This window comes from Anguilla anguilla, chromosome 3 (genome assembly GCF_013347855.1).
Source record: "Anguilla anguilla isolate fAngAng1 chromosome 3, fAngAng1.pri, whole genome shotgun sequence".
Lineage (NCBI taxonomy): Eukaryota > Metazoa > Chordata > Actinopteri > Anguilliformes > Anguillidae > Anguilla > Anguilla anguilla.
Window position 1 is genome coordinate 67,935,083 of NC_049203.1, and position 19,444 is coordinate 67,954,526.

At 38.9% G+C, this 19,444-nt stretch overlaps 1 protein-coding gene across 4 annotated transcripts; it reads right to left on the reverse strand.

The window, feature by feature from the left end:
* Positions 1 to 41: 41 nt before the first annotated feature.
* Positions 42 to 19,150, reverse strand: LOC118222951. Of its 4 annotated transcripts, XM_035408940.1 has the most exons (11): positions 18,920 to 19,149; positions 17,493 to 17,807; positions 16,644 to 16,904; positions 15,240 to 15,569; positions 14,632 to 14,943; positions 4,604 to 4,711; positions 4,119 to 4,199; positions 3,593 to 3,664; positions 2,126 to 2,206; positions 939 to 985; positions 42 to 629 (listed from the first exon to the last, which is right to left on the reverse strand). In XM_035408940.1, the coding sequence occupies exons 1-11, from the start codon at positions 18,984 to 18,986 to the stop codon at positions 579 to 581; spliced, it is 1,725 nt and encodes a 574-aa protein (XP_035264831.1). In that variant the 5' UTR covers positions 18,987 to 19,149; the 3' UTR covers positions 42 to 578. The 4 variants fall into 4 exon arrangements, with proteins under 4 accessions (XP_035264831.1, XP_035264832.1, XP_035264833.1 ...); XM_035408941.1 differs by lacking the exon at positions 2,126 to 2,206 and having other exon boundaries at positions 3,593 to 3,676; positions 18,920 to 19,150; XM_035408942.1 differs by lacking the exon at positions 2,126 to 2,206.
* Between the last annotated feature and the right edge of the window lie 294 nt (positions 19,151 to 19,444).

The following is a 19,444-nucleotide window of genomic DNA, read 5'->3' on the forward strand; positions in this document are numbered from 1 at the left end:
CTGCATTTCATTTTGGGTTCTTATAATAATGAATAATGTAATTCCTTTCACAGCTGCTTTATTATTAAAAATAAAAAGTATACTTCTTAAAAACAGATAAAAGCACACTGAAGAGCACACCACCATATGCAGACACTGCTACCCCATATATAAATATGTTGCTTTTTTTTTGTTCTGTTGCTTATTTCTTGAACAATATCACTCCCTCCTGTTCATACATTAAATAGTCAACAAGTACACATTTTTTAACACAAAAAAATAAACAAAAAACTGCAAAAAAAAGTACAGAAAAAACTTGTTAATGTTTAGATTTTCCAGAATACAACTGAGTTGTTCACAGTCAAAATCTAAATATTCAAAATATTCAAAATATTCAAAATATCAGATACTAGTAAAAGCTTCTTAGCAAGAAAGAATGCAACAGTGGCATATTTACGTAGTAACAGATCTTTGAAATATCTGCAGATTGTCTTTTTCCATCTCTATTTGAGTTGCACTGAACAGACTTGAAATGTTAAGTTTTAAATGTGGGCATTTTCTTTCATTTATCCATTTGAATCATTGAGTAGTTGTCCATATTACGTTGTGCAGACGCTTGCATAGACCACTTTATCATTTTCTTCTTGTTCCTGCAGAAATATGACATATCAGAATTATTGTTAACATGAACTTAGAACATGGAAGAAATATTTTGGCTGATGAACAAGGCCATCAACCAAGTGAGGTAAAAGTATTCAGTTTACTAAATATTTGTGAATTAACTGTGAGTTTTGACCGTTACTGATTCAAATTTTTCAGCAAAATGGACCATCCATACACAACATTTAACCGTTTATTATTGGTTGTATCAATATGATAGGCAGTGCCTGCATTATTATACGTAGATGAACAGAAAATCCTTATGGTGTTCTCCTGAGTATCCCAGAGAACATACTTACAGAACGAGACTGGGGGTTCAACTGCCTCCGTTGTTGTCTGTGAGGGTCTGCAACACCAAACAGCGGTGAAAAGATCAAACAGTAATTCGGCTACATAACAAAATAATGACTTTACTGTAGTCACTGAAGTTCTTCACAAGCAGCAACAACACAAAATGATGACCTCTACTAACTGAAGTTGTTCAGTAGCAGCAACAACACAAGCTGATGACATCACTCATAACTGAATTGCTTCAGTAGCAGTAACAACACCTTGCTACCACTCACATAAACGTCACCTACAATCCCAAGTAATTATTATGTGGACCATCACAGTCCTAATACTGAAAATAACATAATAAATGACATTATTCTCAGTCCTGCTTCTCCAAAAACAGCTGTACCTTCTGGACACTCGATTGAGCTGCTTGGATGTGATTATCACCTCAGCATAGAGCTCAACACATGGAAAAGTACATTGCGACACTTCATGAAACGGCACATTGAGATTAATTGTAGGTTCGCTGGGTTGGTATTTTTCCACAGTCCAGTAATTGACTTAAATTTTATTCCCCATTTAATTTTTGAAGTTACAGCTATTATTGCTCATAGCTATTTCTGGCATAATGTATTATGTAACCTTAAAATCATAAGTCATCCTTCAGCAGACAGGAAGTTGTTCATTAAGAACAACTAACAGATAATTACTATTCAGAGTTACAATAATGGTAGGGAGGAAAACCAGCATAAACAGTCAGTCCCCAGGACTGAGAATGACAGCCAGGATCAGCTGTGTGCATCTCTTACGCAGTGACGCCACAGGATCAGCTGGAATTCAGTGTTACTCAGCACTGCTTGTAATGATTTAATCATCTCGATTATTTATTTGGTCTGACATTTTAGACGGAGCTAGGAGCTACAGCTGTCGATTGGACAGTGTATCTTTAACAGAAGGATTTTACTGTTGTCCAGCAATGTTGGTGAGTGAACAGCATTGTTGATAACAGCGGTTTAGAAAATTAGGCCAGTATAATTTGTTGGAACAAAAGCCACCACCAGCCCTCCAGTAATAGAGTTTTGCACCCCTTTCATAAAGTAATGTGTGCCCAGACTTTAAATTCTGCATCAGGTAAAATCATTGGAGAAAACTCATATACTGGCAAGAGTAACATAATCATTTTATAATTAGAATAACACCACAAACTTACCCAGACTGGGAGTGGACAAGGAAAATATTAAGTATTGGAGCTCCTCACTTTCATTCTCCTCTTTATGGGAATCCTGGTTTCCTATTAGTAAGAAAATGTATAAAAATGTATAAAATACACATATAAAAATATACATACATGTATGTATGAAATATATAATACAGACATATGTGGCCGCCACTTGAGTCTGTGACTCCAGGACCCCGCTCGTGCTTGTACTGAGTATCTTGACAACAGAAGTGACGAGTCCAGGGTTAAGAAAGTAAAAGTTCTGCCGCGTGTTTCTTCCACCCATGAACTCAGCCATTTAGATTTCACTGTTTAGTTCTACCGCCTGGCTGAAGGACTGAGCTAATTAGAAAATCCAGGTGATTGGAACAAAATACCAGGGAGGACTTTTACTTTCTAAATCTGGATTTTTCCACCTCTGCTTAACAGTAAAAGTGTGAGTCTTCTTATTGGTGCATATCGCTCTCTTGTGGACATGGTAGCAAACACATCTCTCTTCTAAAAATTACACATCGAATGACCAAGTGACCTATTTTTACTGATCCATTTCCCCACAGTTTTCCCACTTCCTCCCTTTACCCTTATTGTTTAAAGGAGCTGAAACGGTTTTTGAAACGGGTTTTAATGCTTGTGTGTATGTGTGTATGAGGCTTTGAATACTTCTGTTTTGAAACTATAACCGCTAGTGTGTATGAGGCTTAACTGATGCAGCCATAACCTCAAACCCAGCCTCTAACCCAGACAGTAAAAGGCCGGTTATGTCCTGCCTGTGCAATCTCATACCCGTCATATTTGACAAATGATTTTGGGCCAGATTAAACCTGCTTTTATATCAGACCTGGGTCAAATACATATGTGTTTTAGATTCAAATACTTTTATACTCTTTACTGATTTTGTCTGGTGTATTGGAACCAATGAAATACTCTCAAAAAGTGCAAAGCCCACCTTCTTGTCATATTGGTAGGCTCAATTACACCAGGCAAGATCAATAGAGCACATAAAAGTATTTGAATCTAAAACAAATACGTATTTGACCCAGGTCTGATTAATATGGTCCGGGCAGTGGAACTCCTGGCATACCTGCAACTCAGCCTCCTATTAAGAGAAGGCAAAGGTGCAACCCCAGGCATGCACTTTCTTTTGAAAAGAAAAACACACGATATTACAAATAGTTTCAGGTATTGCTCAGGTGTGCATCTTAGAAAGTACAAGAGCTGCAGTCTGATGCACCAAAATTGGTCCCAATTTCAGCTGTTCAGTGTGTAATTAATTTCCCACACACATTTGGCACATGGAGCGTATGGGGCCGAGTTCACTGACACAGATTAAGCTTATTCCTGGATCAAGTGGAGTTTTGAATTTAGTCTAGGACTAGAAACTGGCCCATAATGCAAGCCTTCCCACGAATTAGCTCACCGGTTCATGCAGCGTGTCAGTAGTTCAGTTAAGCCTGTTACCTTGATCTTTCTTCAGCTCTGCGACGTTACTGTAGACTGCAGCAGCTGCACTGGAATCACCATTCCCATCCACTGGTAATGTGGATAAAGGTGTGAGAGACAGAAAAATTAAAACAAACCTTTTAAAATAACTTTATATGATTTACCATATAAGGAGCACTGAGCCATGTAACATTTTTGATCAACCGTGCAAATTTATAAAATATGATTGAATCTTTACAATGATCAAGCCATACATGGCCTATAAGTACATTTTGTACTGTAATATATTGGTTAAGGAACTGGCTTTGTAACCGAAAGGTTGCTGGTTCGATTTCCAGGTAGGACACTGCTACTGTACCCTTGAGCAAGGTACTGAATAGCTCCAGTATACAGTATATCCACCTGTATAAATAGATGCTATGTTTTTAGCTGTGTAAGTCAGTGTGTATAAGAGCGTATGATAAATGCCTGTAATGTAGTGTATTCCCTTACATTACTGCACTGCCTCATGCTATGTGTGAATAGTCTTGTTCCCAAACACTACCTTGACCCTGCTGCAGATCTGTGACGTCACTGTAGACTGCATCAGTTGCACCGTTCCCTTCAGCTGGTAATGTGGACGGACCTGAGAGAGAAAAAAACATTTAAGCAAACTGTAAATGATCTCTCTGGCAACTGATTGATCATATTTGGTTGATCTTGTGTATGGCATTGGTTTTTCTTTATATTTTTCTCTGTACTGGATTAGTTTTCAAAAGAACAAATGAGATTGTTTTTGTTGCCTGTTGTACGTCATTGATGATCTTGATGATTTTCAAATCAATCAAATCAATTCCATTTGCAGCTTTAGAACTGTTCTTTTCACAATGAACCCTCTGTTTGCAACTTGCAAAAAATGAGTGAGTCTTAAATATGACAAAGCTATAAAATATAAGCGATATTGTTTTAGTGTGAATGCTCTAGAAAGGTATGTAAGTGATCTAGAAATCCCTGTCAGAGAGAACGGTGAACTGAGTGAAGAGCTCTTACCCGCTGCTGTTTTCAGACGCCGAAACAACAGACCTCCTAACAGCAACAGCACTCCAACACACACAGCAGCAGTACAGGCCAAACCAATCACCAGCACCCTGCCATTATCTGTGCTGGCACAAAAGAAGGAAACTTAACCAGGGAGCTGTGAACAGGGAGAATATTTTACTCATTAAAAATGTTTTTTTTTTCTTATTTAGCTGTAATTAAAAGTTACATTCATTAATTATGTGAGACTAGTGCATATTTTATGCAAGGAAAATAGAAAATTCTAAAGTTCCAACCGTGGCACCTTAAAAATGTAACACTTTAAATATAATGCTAAATTGTTCAGATACAGAAGACTTGACAGTTCCAAACCTTGAGCCCAAGTATTTCTGACATAAACCCTTGGGAAAGTTTGAAAAGATGGGGCAGGTCAGAAAGTTACATTGGCATTAATTACTTATTTGAAACTGTAAGCTATCGCATAGAGCAACACTACTTTTTCAAATGTGTCATATTCACAAACACTAGGACACAGGAGAGACAGAAGCATTATTATTCAGTGGTATGGTCTGGATTCAGTCCCCATTTTAACCTTTGGATTCTGATTCTCTCTCATTGTGGTTTGAATGAATTTTAAGCCTTAAGTGAGCTCATAGGGATGTGGTTGAAGGCAAATGCATAGGTTAAGAAGGAGACAGGGAGACATGTGACCCCCAATGGTTTCTTATGGATTGATTGTAAGACTAGCTTGAATGCATGTGAAACATTTTACAATAGAGCCTAGGCGGTTTAATGTCTCCTACTGAGTTGTAATGAAACCTGTGCCTGTGATTGGAGGATAGTACCTTGAGGTTCAGGTGCTGGCAGTGTGAGGTGCAGGGGGACCTGTGCTCTGAGCATGCTTTCTATGAACACCGCACAGGCCCAGTGCAGCTGGTCTCTACTCTCTAGAACGGGCAGGGTGAGACTGAGCATCTTCTCTGGGTGCTTCTCACTCAGGACCTCCTGCTTTACGAGCTCCCCCCTGCCCCCCTTCATCCGGAGCCAGGCCAGGGTCACAGAGCTGATCACCTGTGAAATCTCACAGTTCAGCACAACTGACTGATTCCTGGTCAGACCACCAGGGGGCTCTGTTGAGACTGAGAGAGCACATGTACACGGATTCTTTATTTATTTATTTATTTATTTATTTTTCAGAATTTCTTTTTTCTACAGATAGCATCCATTATTTGTCATGGAGTTTCTGTAAGGTGCACTGCCTTTATGACTTGGAATCAGCACGTCTGTCGGTTAATGTTAGCCCTTGACTGCAGTTACATTATATTACACAATATTGTAAAAAGTGCAAGAAAAAAAGCTACCTTAATTAGCGTCATGTTTAAGTTTTCTATTATTTATTCAGTCTTGTAAATTATAGAAACCTGAAGTGCAGACTTACCCTGAACAGTTACCAGCGTTACTGTGGCCATCAGCCAGTGTTCAAAATGACAGAAGTACTTTCCACTGTCTCCAAACTTCACTGGTGAGATTCTCAGAGGGAAATTATATCCATCATAGCACTCAGATGAGAATCTCTCGTTATCAATCTCCATGGAAATCGAAGCATTCTCATATATATCAGCTGAGGCCACAAGGATTGCATTTGTCCCAGGCGATGGCACCCATCGCCAATACGCTGTTCCGTATGAGTTCCAAGAACGGCAGATCAGCACCACCTCACTGCTGCTCAAACTCCCTCTGTACAGAATGTGATGTGTGCTGTGTGTACCTGAGGAATAAAGCTGTGGTTAGAATGCCTGTCTGTACAGTCAGCTCATATTCCACTGCTTCAGATAGTGGGTAGCAAATGAAAAACATTCTAAAGTAAATGAACTCACAGAGTTGGTGGAAGAGGAAAACTCAGACCTCATTACAGAATAGCCCACAATAAATACCCCACCTCCCACCATGAAATCTATTATAGGCAGCCTGGTCAGTCTGTATCTATACAGGGTGTGCTGGTATATTACTTTACATTACTTGGATTTATCTTTAGTCCTAATGAATAAAGTCTTTCACAAGTTTGCTTATGAAAAAAAGTCAATGCTCAGGATGCTTTTGTAAATGCTCTAGTGAAAACCATATCCATTGTAACATACCGCTGGAGACTTTAAGTGCTTTAGGAATGCTGAAAATAAGTGCTCCGTTCCATCTGAGTGTGCAGTTATACGTTCCCTCACTGTATCGGTCAGCACTGTGGATGATGATGTGGGCAGTGTTGTTGTAGATCAGGGTAGTGTTAGCAGTAGGTTCTCTGTCCCTTTCCCAGTCCAGAATAGCTGAATCTGGAAGGTGTGATACTTCACAGCTCATGGTCGCATCAGAACCTTCTTTTACTCTGGACCAGTGAGATGGTTTCACTGTAGGAGCAAAGAGCAATTGAATTAGAGAATACTGTCAACCTTTTCATCAATCAATGTGAGGGCAATATCTCGAAAACCAGTTATCAAAATCTAAAGCAATATACAGTCCTCCAGCTCTGTGCTGGGTGTTCTATGGAGATGGAAGAGAAAATGTAACAGTAAAGGGACTTTTTTTCCTCGTTTTTTGCGCTATGTACTATTAAGAAACTATTAATAGACTAATCTGATTTATATCACCTCAGGTTTATTAAAGCAGTGTACAAAAATATGAGAAACACAAGCTACTGCTTTTACTCCCACTTATCTGTTCCCGGTGCACTGATGTAATATTTCCAGCTTTAATTCAACTCTAACAGAGTACATATGAGTCCAGTCGGAAACATGTTTACTCTGTAAGTGTTGATTTAACACTTGATATTTTACTGTGCAGCTTTACACAAAATTTTATTCAAATTTCAAATTCAGCTTTAGTAAAAGTAAAATACAAGATATCCAGTACTTCAACTTTGCTTTATATTTCTCTTATATATAAAAAAAGACATCATATTTATAATTTCATAATGTGCAAACTACATTGAAGAATGATCTTACCTTCTACAGCGAACACTTCAAACTGGGCCACTTTTACATTCTCTGGTTTAGTTTGAATAAAAGTAAAAACTCCTGCACTTTGTAACTCCGGTTCCAGATAAATGTCGTACATCCCTTGTTTTGAAATAGACACCTTCCACAAATTCCATGAAAACGTCCCATCGGACTGTATAGTAATTATCCGAGCGTTTGCATAGCTTCCATCATGTGATGTCCACTCCCAGATGAATTCTGTCCCGTTGGTCTCAGCAGGGGCTAGTAGATAGACCCCCTGTCCATCCACAGAAAGGAAGTATTTGTACTGTACCAACACTGCAGAAAGAGAACATACTAAATACAGGGATCCAACTAAGCACAAGGCATGATAATATTGCATTTCAGTATGGAGGGAAATTACAGTTAGTTCATTAAAATTAAAAGACAGGTTAGCCTGGAGGATGATACATATTTATAAATAGTGATTAAAATGTAATCCCTATAGCTGTAATTAATATTTGAGCTATATTTTACGCTAGAATGGAAAAGTATTGTTTGTACCGATTATAGTCATACTATTAGACCCAAGATCTGTATCATTACTTTTTTTCTGTCCTCAATGTGGTTGTAGCATATAGCAAAGATATGCCATTTCTTTTCAACATCCTGTAGTACCCTTTTAGTGGAAGGAGGCAAAACAGAAATTAGAACTGTTTGCCTTACTCTTAATCAGAAATGAACATTTTTAGATTCTGATAACGTTTGTGTTTTATGAATTTCATCACTGAATGACACTGGATTATTGTAGATAGTGTATGGAGTGATTGTAAATCTGGCTTAATGATAAAGTTACGATACTATGTCTTGAATTTGCATATATTACAGCATGTATACTGCTTTAATAAGAATTTCAATCACGCTATCATTAATAATTTAATAATAGAATTTCATATTTGAAAAATACTATGTGTAACTGCTTGGCATTGGAATATAAAGCCATTTCACTGATAAAGTTAATATGCTGAAACAGTTTAACTTTAAACTGAAAACCAACATACAAAAAAGAAAAAGAGTCTGGATCATTTAATATCATAGTAGCAGTCTGTGTGATAGTCCTTCTGTTATAAATAAGACTGTTTTTATTGAAATGTATGCATTTTTATACAATAGGTTGTTTCCATGTGCTGCTACAGTATGTGACTATATTATAGTTACTTCCTCTAGAATTTAAAACTGAACAAAATGTCTGAATCAATTTATGTATTAGTAGCAGTGTCTGTGACACTCCTTCTGTTATAGTAAGACTGTCTATTGCCACGTTCTGTTATGTGACTGTATTATACTTTACTCTTCTATAGTACAATGAATGGACAATTTTCCCATTGCGATGTTGTTTTATTTTTGTACATTTGGCTGCATTTTTATGAGCTTTATATACGAATAAATAAATTCATTAATTAATATATGATATAGGTGGAAAGAGGGACTCACTCTCAGCTGAAAGTCTGTGAAAGTATCCTGATATCCACAACAGGGTCCACAACAGTACCATTGCCATGGCTGATGCCCTATGCAGCACTTCTTACTGGTGTCTAGTCTTTTTACAGGGGTATACTTAACAGGAAATGGCTGAACAAAAGCGGAAGTACCTCATCTGACACATTGCCTGACAAGCTGGGTGCAAGCAAGCAAAACCACACTGAGATGCCTTGAGTCTGTGTGCAAATAAACCCTTAAGAGTTTGGACAGAAGGCCAAATAGCCACCGCCACTGCTATGTCCTAAGAAATCACAACTGGCTGAGCTGGGAAAACACTGAGAAAATTGCAGTCATTTGTCTTGTTTATACAATTCTAAATAGTCAGGTCCTCCTGTTCTCACTACCTTTGTAAAATAAATAAATAAATAAAAACTCCATTGCTTTCAACTGCCAGAGGTGATCATTACATCATCACTAGGCTGTTCAGTGATGAACATTCTAGTCACATATTTTACGCCTGTTAAAGGGAAATCTACTAATAGCTCAACCAGGTCTGCAGTAAGGTGGGGACTGCATAGTTTCAGAAAGGAAAAGTGCTTTTAGAGACTCTGCATTCACATTTATTAATAAACCGTGGTGCTTTGTACTTACAAAATGCACTGGTTCACCCTTCAGCTACACACTGAACTTGTCACAGCTGTATTCTGGAACATTCCGCACAAACTTGCTGGACATGTCAGTAGTGTCTAGTGGCATTTAACACCTTTACTTCAGGTTATAGAATGATCTTTTATTTGTTCCCAAAGTTGATACAGTATTTTAATATTTATTGGGAGTGAAATGTTCACAAATAAGACAAAAAAAAACAAAAACTTTAGTACCTTTTGGTTGCCGAATTGTTTAGTCCAAATGTAACATTTTTGGCTGGACCGCAACAGCGGGGCCAGCCCTACAAACGGGCATGTCTGTGACTGAGTGAGTGATCAAGTTACACCATCGGTATGTCGAGTTATGACGTTACACCATTGGTCAGCTAGATGAAGTGTGTTAGGTCCAGCCATATACTAGGATTTGATCTGGTCTTCTTTTAATTATATTTCAGTTGGATTGTGATATGAAGTGAAGATCAAAGAGATGTATGTAAGGCACATAGTGTGCAGTGTTAACTCGCTGTGATTCTCGTCTGGTACAGAATCACTAACAGTGTCTCGTTGATTTTGGGCAGCAGCACCCCATTACATATCACTATTGGGTTCAAACATTCCCATGCAATGGTATTTCTGTTAAGCCTGTTTCTTACACTCAGCAGTTTTAATCTTGGTCCTTTGGAAGTTGATGGTGGTCCTCTAACATGTTATTGGTCAGTCACACTGTCAATCAGGGGAGGACCCAGGATTCCTATGATATGTTATTTTGACATCCGTCCTTGAATCACAAATAGATAGCGGTACAGTTTATTACTGTGTTTTGTTGGTGAGTTTTTGCAAACTGAGTAATGCCATTGTAAAGTTTTCACCCATGCAGGATGGTTTTCTATGATACACTACATGACCAAAAGTATCTGGACACTCTGGAGCTGGTTTTCATGGTTTGGGCTAGGCCCCAGCATACAATCACATTCTAAATGATTCCATGTTTCCCCAATAGCTTGGGGAAGGCCCTTTCCTGTTTCAGCATGACAATGCACCCCAGGTCCATATAGAAATGGTTTTGTCGAGAACGGTGTGGAAGAACTTGATTGGCCTGCACAGAGTCCTGACCTCAACCCTACCCAACACCTTTTAGATCAATTGGAAAGCCAATCGCGAGGCAGGCCCAACTGCCCAATCAGTGCCCGACTTCAATAATGGTCTTTTGGCTGAATGGAAGCAAATCCCTGCAGCAATGCTCCAACATCTAGTAAAAAGCCTTCCCAGAAGATTGGAGGATGTTATAGCACCAAAGGGTGGACCAACTTCCTATTAATGTGCATAATTTTGGATGAGAAAATGGAAGTCACATGTCCACATACTTTTGGCCAGTGAGCGAATGTTATTAACGTCTGGATATTTCTGTTTGCAGTTCATTTAAAAAAATCACCAAGATCAATAGTTCACTGTCTTTCATTACCCCCTTGCCAAACAACTCCTCTCCCTTCACCACTGATCTTCCCCTCGCTCCTCCTGGAAACCGGCTTAGTAGTTTCACCACTGTCAATCCCTCCACCATCTCCGACATCATCTGTGCATCCAAATTAACAACCAGTGCTCTTCACCCCCTCCCCACCACGTTAACTAAGGCCTGTTTACCTGCTCTCTGTCCCCTACCTTGTTACCATTTTTCACTTGTCCCTCCCTCATGGTCTAGTCCGCTCCACCTATAAAACTGCTGCTGTCACGCCTATTCTCAAAAAACCCGGTCTGGATTCCTCCAACCTCAACAATTATCGCCCCATTTCCAACCTCTCCTTCTTTGCCAAGACCCTGGAACACATTGTTGCATCCCAACTCCAAGCCTTCATGTTGTCCTATAACCTATCTGAACCCCTCCAAATGGATTCCGCCCTCACCACAGCACGAAAACTGCACTTGTCAAATTCCTCAGTGATCTACTCCTATCTGCTGACTGCGGTGCCCTCAACATTCTAATCCTACTCGATATAAGCACAGCCTTTGATACAGTGAACCATAACATCTTCCTGGAAAGGTTGCTGAACCTGGGTGTTGAGGGTACCGCACTGGACTGGTTCACATCATATCACTCTCACCGGAAGCACTTCATCACCCTCTCAGGCTATAACTCTGACATAGCCACCACCACACAGGGTGTTCCTCAAGGTTCCGTTCTCGGCCCTCTCCTCTTCATCATCTACATTCTACCACTTGGAGAAATCATCTGCCACTTCAATCTGGATTTTCACTGCTTTGCTGACGATACCCAAATCTACAGCAGCACCAAATCCCTCTGCAACCCACCATTACCCCACATTGAAGACTGCCTCTCTGCAGTCAAAACCTGGATGAAACACAAATTCCTCAAATTAAACAGTGACAAAGCAGAAGTCATCCGCATTGGTTCAAAATCCACACTAAACAAGTCTGCCCAAATATCACTCACCATTGATGACATAGTTGTCGACCCCTCACCCCTAGTCCATAACATTGGAGTCATCCTGGATCCAACCCCCTCACTTGAGCACCACATTAGTTCTATAGTAAAGACATCATTTTTCCATCTACGTAATATTGCCAAGCTCCGTCCCTGCCTCCCACGCCCATATGCTGAAACACTCATCCACTCATTCGTTCACAGTCGGCTTGATTATTGTAACGCTCTTCTGTCTGGCATCAGCTCCAAATCTCTCCATAAACTGCAAATGGTCCAAAACTCTGCTGCACGTCTCCTCACCAATACCAAGTCCTGGAATCACATCACCCCCACTCTCCGTGACCTTCACTGGCTCCCAATAAAACAAGTGATCAACTACAAAATCCTTGTGTTAACTTTCAAAGACCTAAGCAATCTTTTCCCATGCTACCTCTCTGATTTCCTCCATCCCTACCAGCCTCCCCGTTCCCTCAGATCCTCCACTGCAAACCTCCATGCCATTCATCATCCAACCTCTGCAGTTTTGGTGACAGGGCCTTTTCCCATATTGCACCCAGGCTATGGAACTCATTTTCCCCTTCAATCCAAGACTCTAACTCACTCCCCCTTTTCACTTCCTGTCTCAAAACCCATCTATTCAATATTGTTTATCATTAATCCCCCTCATATCTCCTAAACTACCCCCCCCCACACACACACACACACTTCCACACACCCACACCCAGTTTCGCTTCCTGCCATGTTGCATCCCTCATTGTATTTTGCTGTTGAAATTGTCTTACTGTTGCTTATGTATTTTCTGTTTTTTTATTTTGTATTTTAAATGTATATATATATATATATTGTAAAGTGTCTTTGGGTTGGGTAAAGCACTATACGAATAAAATCTATTATTATAATTAAAACAAAAGAGTAACAGAAAAACAGACAGAAAATGAGTAAGATGCTTTATTTTGATAGTGCTTTTTGTAGAGGGTATGCGGAGCTATTTCCAACCAAGAGAAAATAAATGAACAAAAGCATCAAGAATAAAGAGTTAAAACAACCAGGAATTATACAGATTCCAAACATTAAAAACAATTATAGAAAGGATACAAAAACTATATGAATTGAAAGCAATCTAAAATAAAATGTTTTTTTCTGCATTTTTTTTCAGGAGCAGCAGATGTACCTGTAGTAATATACAGACGTTAGGGTTCAGGCCCATATCTCTGTAAAGGTGCTCTGTGACAATGCCCTTTGTAAAAAGCGCAATACAAATAAAATTGAAAAAAAAAAAAATATATATATGTGTGTATTAAATTGGAGACTTTGATGAATAACAGTGGAGTCAGAGAAACTTTCAGAAGGAAGACAGACACAGGTTATTTTTAAAATTACTCATAAAAACTAGGCATAGCAACAAACATCAAACTGGACATGACACAAAGTTTATCTTTCCGATCTCTGACTTGTTGAAGGTGCTTATTTTGATCTTGGTGTGTGAGTTCCTGTGCTGCTCATGGAGAGTTCCTGTGTTGCTCATTGAGAGCAACCTGACCAAATTAAGAACTATGAATTCATATGCCACTACTACTCTTGTCTTACTTTGGCTTAAAGCCTTAAGGTGTACAGTGTGGCATATCTGACAAGTGATGCGGGTACATAATTACTCTGCTTAGCACGTTCCAAGCAGCCGATGTATATTCATTTAGATAGATACTTTTAACAGATGGTTTTAGTATCAGGGGCCCCTGTCTTCATTCAAAACTGCAAAATGTTGAGCACTTGGCTATTGTGTCCCAGTGCTAGTCTGCTTACATGCTGGGTGTCTCCTGCAGTACCACATAAGAACCTTTAGCATCCCCAGGGTGGCCAGCACTACAATCACCACCCTGACCACTGTCTCAGTGCTCCATCCTGTGTGAGAGAGAACATATGGTTACTGAGTCTGATGTAGCCTGTTATCAGATTCAGTGTGCCTGATGTAGCCTGTTATCAGATCCAATGTGTCTGATGTAGCCTGTTATCAGATTCAATGTGTCTGATGTAGTCTGCTCTCAGATTCAATGTGTCTGATGTAATCTGTTTTCAGATTCAATTCCGATTCTGTTCTCTTATTGACACTTCTGTATATTAAGATCTTAAGACATATGTACCTTTTGTTGAGTTTATTTAAGCCTTAAAGGGATAGTTCACATTTTTTACGAGTACTCAAATTCGGAGGGCTTGAGCCCGACATTTACCCCGATTTATTACATAATTTGCGGTGAGAAACTCAGTGGACCTGGATCTAAAATATGTGAACTATCCCTTTAAGTGAGCTCACATAGGTGTGATTTGAGGCATATGCATAGTTTTGGGAAGAGACAGAGAGACATGTCACCCCCCAATGGTTTCTTATGGATTGATTGTTAGACTGGCTTGTATGCATGTGAGACATTAAATTTGACTACAGAGACTAGGTAGTGTAGTGTTTCCCCCTAAGTTTTAATGAAACCTGTGCCTGTGGTTGGAGGATGCTACCTGGCTTTGGCTCTTCAGGTTCAGTGATGGGTTCTGGCAGTGTGAGGTGCAGGGGGACCTGTGTTCTGAGCATGCTCTCTGTGAACACCGCACAGGCCCAGTGCAGCTGGTCTCTACTCTCTAGAATGGGCAGGGTGAGACTGAGCATCTTTTTTGGGTGCCCATCACTCAGGACCTCCTGTTTTACGAGCTCCCCCCTGCCCCCTTTCATCCGGAGCCAGGCCAGGGTCACAGAGCGGATCACCTGTGATATCTCACAGTTCAGCACAACTGACTGATTCCTGGACAGACCACCAGGGGGCACTGCTGAGACTGAGAGAGCACATGTACACGGATTCTATATTTATTTATTTATTTATTTTTCAGAATTTCTTTTTTATTCAGATAGCATCCATTATGTGTCATGGAGTTTCTGTAAAGTGCACTACCTTTATGACTTGGAATCAGCACGTCTGTTGGTTAATGTTAGCCCTTGAGTGCAGTTACATTACATGACACAAATATTGTAAAAAGTGCAAGAAAAAAAGCTACCTTAATTAGCGTCATGTTTAAGTTTTCTATTATTTATTCAGTCTTGTAAATTATAGAAACCTGAAGTGCAGACTTACCTTGAACAGTTACCAGCGTTACTGTGGCCATCAGCCAGTGTTCAAAATAACAGAAGTACCTTCCACTGTCTCCAAACTTCACTGGTGAGATTCTCAGAGGGAAATTAGATCCATCATAGCGCTCAGATGAGAATCTCTCTTTATCTATCTCCATGGAAATCGAAGCATTCTTATATTTATCAGCTGAGGCCACACGGATTGCATTTGTCCCAGACGATGGCTCCCATTGCCAATACGCTGTTCTGTATGAGGCTGGATAACGGCAGATCAGCACCACCTCACTGCTGTTCAAACTCCCTCTGTACAGAGTGTGATGTGTGCTATATGTACCTGAGGAATAAAGCTGTGGTTAGAATAAATGACTGCACAGTCAGCTCATATTCTACTGCTTCAGATAGTGGGTAGCAAATGAAAAACATGCTAAAGTAAATGAACTCACACAGAGTTGGTGGAAGAGTAAAACTCAGGCCTCATTACAGAATAGCCTACAATAAATACCCCACCTCCCTCCATGAAATCTATTATAGGGAGCTATTATGAATATTTAGTGTGATCAAAACATACATGGCCTATACAGTAAGTATATTTTATAGTTTTTTTTCTTAAAAGAAAAAATCACATTGTATTAGCATCAACAGTAACTGTCATTTTTATTTAATGGGTGAGACATTCCTACAGTATGATAGACTCTACTTTACATTTTGTCCCTTCTTTACTCCATTCTGGTTGTTGTGCACTACCATTGTCTAAGATGGAAACATGCATGCCTTGTTTGTAGAAATTTCAGCATTAAAATGTAAAAATACTAAACATTTAAATATAGTTAAAACAGTTACATTTTTTTTTCTTTTTTTATCTTCCAAAAATAATTTGCCACCAAACATGGGGCTGAGTATATCCTATTCCCACCCCATTACTATACAGCCGCTCAATCCCTCACACGTGGTGTCTCCAGCCTGCTTGTTCTCACTCCCCAGCCTACAGCTCACATTAGCTGAGTCAAAGGAACACGTCTCATATGCGGTTTTGGCATGCAGTCCACAAACACTCACCCAAACAGTTTTTGTGAACTTTGACTTGGTAGTCTGATACGCAAAAATTGTAGTTTTTAAAAATGTGTTAAACTTTTGACAGCCCTCATTTTTAAACTGTGTTAAACTGTGAAAAGTACTTCCGAAAAGCCTTTTAAAATATGGAGGCCCAAGATTTCCTATTTAGAGTAATCTGCAATCATGCATCTATTGTACTGGAGTCTTAAGATGACTATGGCGATATTACTTGGATTTATCTTTACTCTTAATGAATGAAGTGCTTCACAGTCACATGGTTCCTTATGAAAAAAGGTTAAAGCTCAACGATGCTTTTGTAAATGCTCCAGTGAAAACCGTATCCATAGTAACATACCTTCGTAGACTTGAAGTGTCCTGGGAATGCTGAAAATAAGTGCTCTGTTCCATCTGAGTGTACAGTTATATGTTCCCTCACTGTATCGGTCAGCACTGTGGATGATGATGTGGGCAGTGTTGTTGTAGATCAGCGTTGTGTTAGCAGTAGGTTCTCTGTCCCTTTCCCAGTCCAGAATAGCTGAATCTGGAAGGTGTGATACTTCACAGCTCAGGGTCACATCAGGACCTTCTTTTACACTGGACCAGCGAGATGGTTTCACTGTAGGAGCAAAGAGCAATTGATTTAGAGAATACTGTCAACCTTTTCATCAATCAATGTGAGGGCAATATCTCGAAAACCAGTAATCAAAATTTAAAGCAATCTACAGTCCTCCAGCTCTGTGCTGGGTGTTTTATGGAGAGATGGGAGAGAAAATGTAACAGTAAAGGGACATTTATTCCTCGTTTTTAGCGCTATGTACTATTAAGAAATAGACTAATCTTATTTATATCACCTCAGGTTTAATAAAGCAGTGTACAAAAATATGAGAAACATAAGCTACTGCTTTTACTCCAACTTATCTGTTCCCGGTGCACTGATGTAATATTTCCAGATTTAATTCAACTCTAACAGAGTACATATGAGTCCAGTCGGAAACATGTTTACTCTGTAAGTGTTGATTTAACACTTGATATTTTACTGTGAAGCTTTACATAAAATTTTATTCAAATTTCAAATTCAGCTTTAGTAAAAGTAAAATACAAGACATCCAGTACTTCAACTTTGTTTTATATTTCTCTTGAATATAAAAAAGACATCATATGTATAATTTCATAATGTGCGAACTACATTAAAGAATGACTTTACCTTCTGCAGTGAACACTTCAAACTGGGCCACTTTTACTTTCTCTGGTTTAGTTTGAATGAAAGTAAAAACTCCTGCATTTTGTAACTCCGGTTCCAGATAAATGCCGTACTTCCCTTGTTTTGAAATAGACGCCTTCCACAAATTCCATGAAAACGTCCCATCGGACTGTATAGTAATTATTGGAGTGTTTGTGTAGCTTCCATCATGTGATGTCCACTCCCAGATGAATTCTGTCCCATTGGTCTCAGCAGGGGCTAGTAGAGAGACCCCCTGTCCCTCCACAGAAAGGAAGTATTTGTACTGTACCAACACTGCTGAAAGAGAAAAACATACCAAATACAGATCCAACTAAGCAGAAAAGATAATATTGCATTTAAATATGGAGGGAAATTTCAGTTAGTTCATTAAAATTAAACGACAAGTTAGCCTGGAGGATGATACATATTTGTAAATAGAGATTAAAATGTAATCCCTATAGTTGTAATTAATATTTGAGCTATATTTTAGGCTAGAATGTAAAAGTATTGTTTTTACCGATTATAGTCATACTTTTAGACCCAAGATCTGCATCATTACTTTTTCTCTGTCCTCAGTGTGGTTGCAGCATATAGCAAAGATATGCGATTTCTTTTCAACATCATGTAGCCTAATATGTTATGTCATGTAATATGATAATGTTTGTGTTTTATGAATTTTTACCACTGAAATACATGGATTGTTGTGGAAAGTGTATAGACTGATTGTAAATCTGGCTTAATGATAAAGTTACGAAACTATGTCTTGAATTTGCATATATTACAGCATGTATACTGCTTTAATAAGAATATCAATCACAGTATCATTAATAATTTAATAACAGAATTTCATATTTGAAAAGTACTATGTGTAACTGCTTGGCATTGGAATATAAAGCCATTTCACTGATAAAGTTAATATGCTGAAACAGTTTAGCTTATCTTGAACTTTAAACTGAAAACAAACATACAAAAAAGAAAAAAGAAAGGGTCTGGATCATTTTATATCAATATAGCAGTCTGTGTGATAGCCCTTCTGTTATAAATAAGACTGTTTTTATTTAAATGCATGCATTTTTATACTATAGGTTCCATGTGCTACTACAGTATGTGACTATATTATAGTTACTTCCACTTGAATTTTAAAGTGAAATAAAAAAAGTCTGAATCAATTTATATAGCAGTAGCAGATTCTGTGACACACTATTATAGTAAGACTGTCTTTTTCCATGTTCTGTTGTGTGACTGTATTATACTTTACTTTTCTATAGTACAATGAATGGACAATTTACCCATTGCAATGTTGTTCTATTTTTGTACATCTGGCTGCATTTTTATGAGCTTTATATCTGAATAAATAAATAAATAAATTAATTAATTAATATTTGATATAGGTGGAAAGAGGGACTCACTCTCAGCTGCAAGTCTGTGATAGTATCCTGATATCCACAACAGGGTCCACAACAGTACCATTGCCATGGCTTATGCCCTATGCAGCACTTACTGGTGTCTAGTCTTTTTATGAGGTATACTTTACAGGAAATGGCTGAACATGGAGGAAGTACCTCATCTGACACATTGCCTGGCAAGTGGGTGCAAGCAAGCAAAACCACACTGAGATGCCTTGAGCCTGTGTGCAAATAAACCCTTAAGAGCTTGGACGGAAGGTCAAAAAGCCATCACTGTCCTAAGAAGTCACAACTGGCTTTACGAGGAAACCACTGTAGTAAGTGCAGCCATGTGTCCATCCATTATCTGTACCACTGGGATGGCAGATATGCCATCCCGCCAAGTTACGCCTTGGCGGGGGCATGCCCCATACCTATACAGCACCGAGAGTTTGGCACTTTTCAGGGTTCCCCACAGAAATAACCACAACAGCCACAGACACTCAGCCCTTAAAAACATCAAATTCTGTACATTCTGACCCCATTTCA

Excerpts from the sequence above, each read along its gene's own strand:
- LOC118222951 (XM_035408940.1), bottom strand. The coding sequence starts at position 18,986 with ATGGCAATGGTACTGTTGTGGACCCTGTTGTGGATATCAGGATACTAT. Across the intron at positions 4,200-4,603 it reads GCGTCTGAAAACAGCAGCGG|GTCCGTCCACATTACCAGCT; the intron begins GTAAGAGCTCTT and ends TTTCTCTCTCAG. Across the intron at positions 986-2,125 it reads CTTGTCCACTCCCAGTCTGG|ACCCTCACAGACAACAACGG; the intron begins GTAAGTTTGTGG and ends TTGGTGTTGCAG.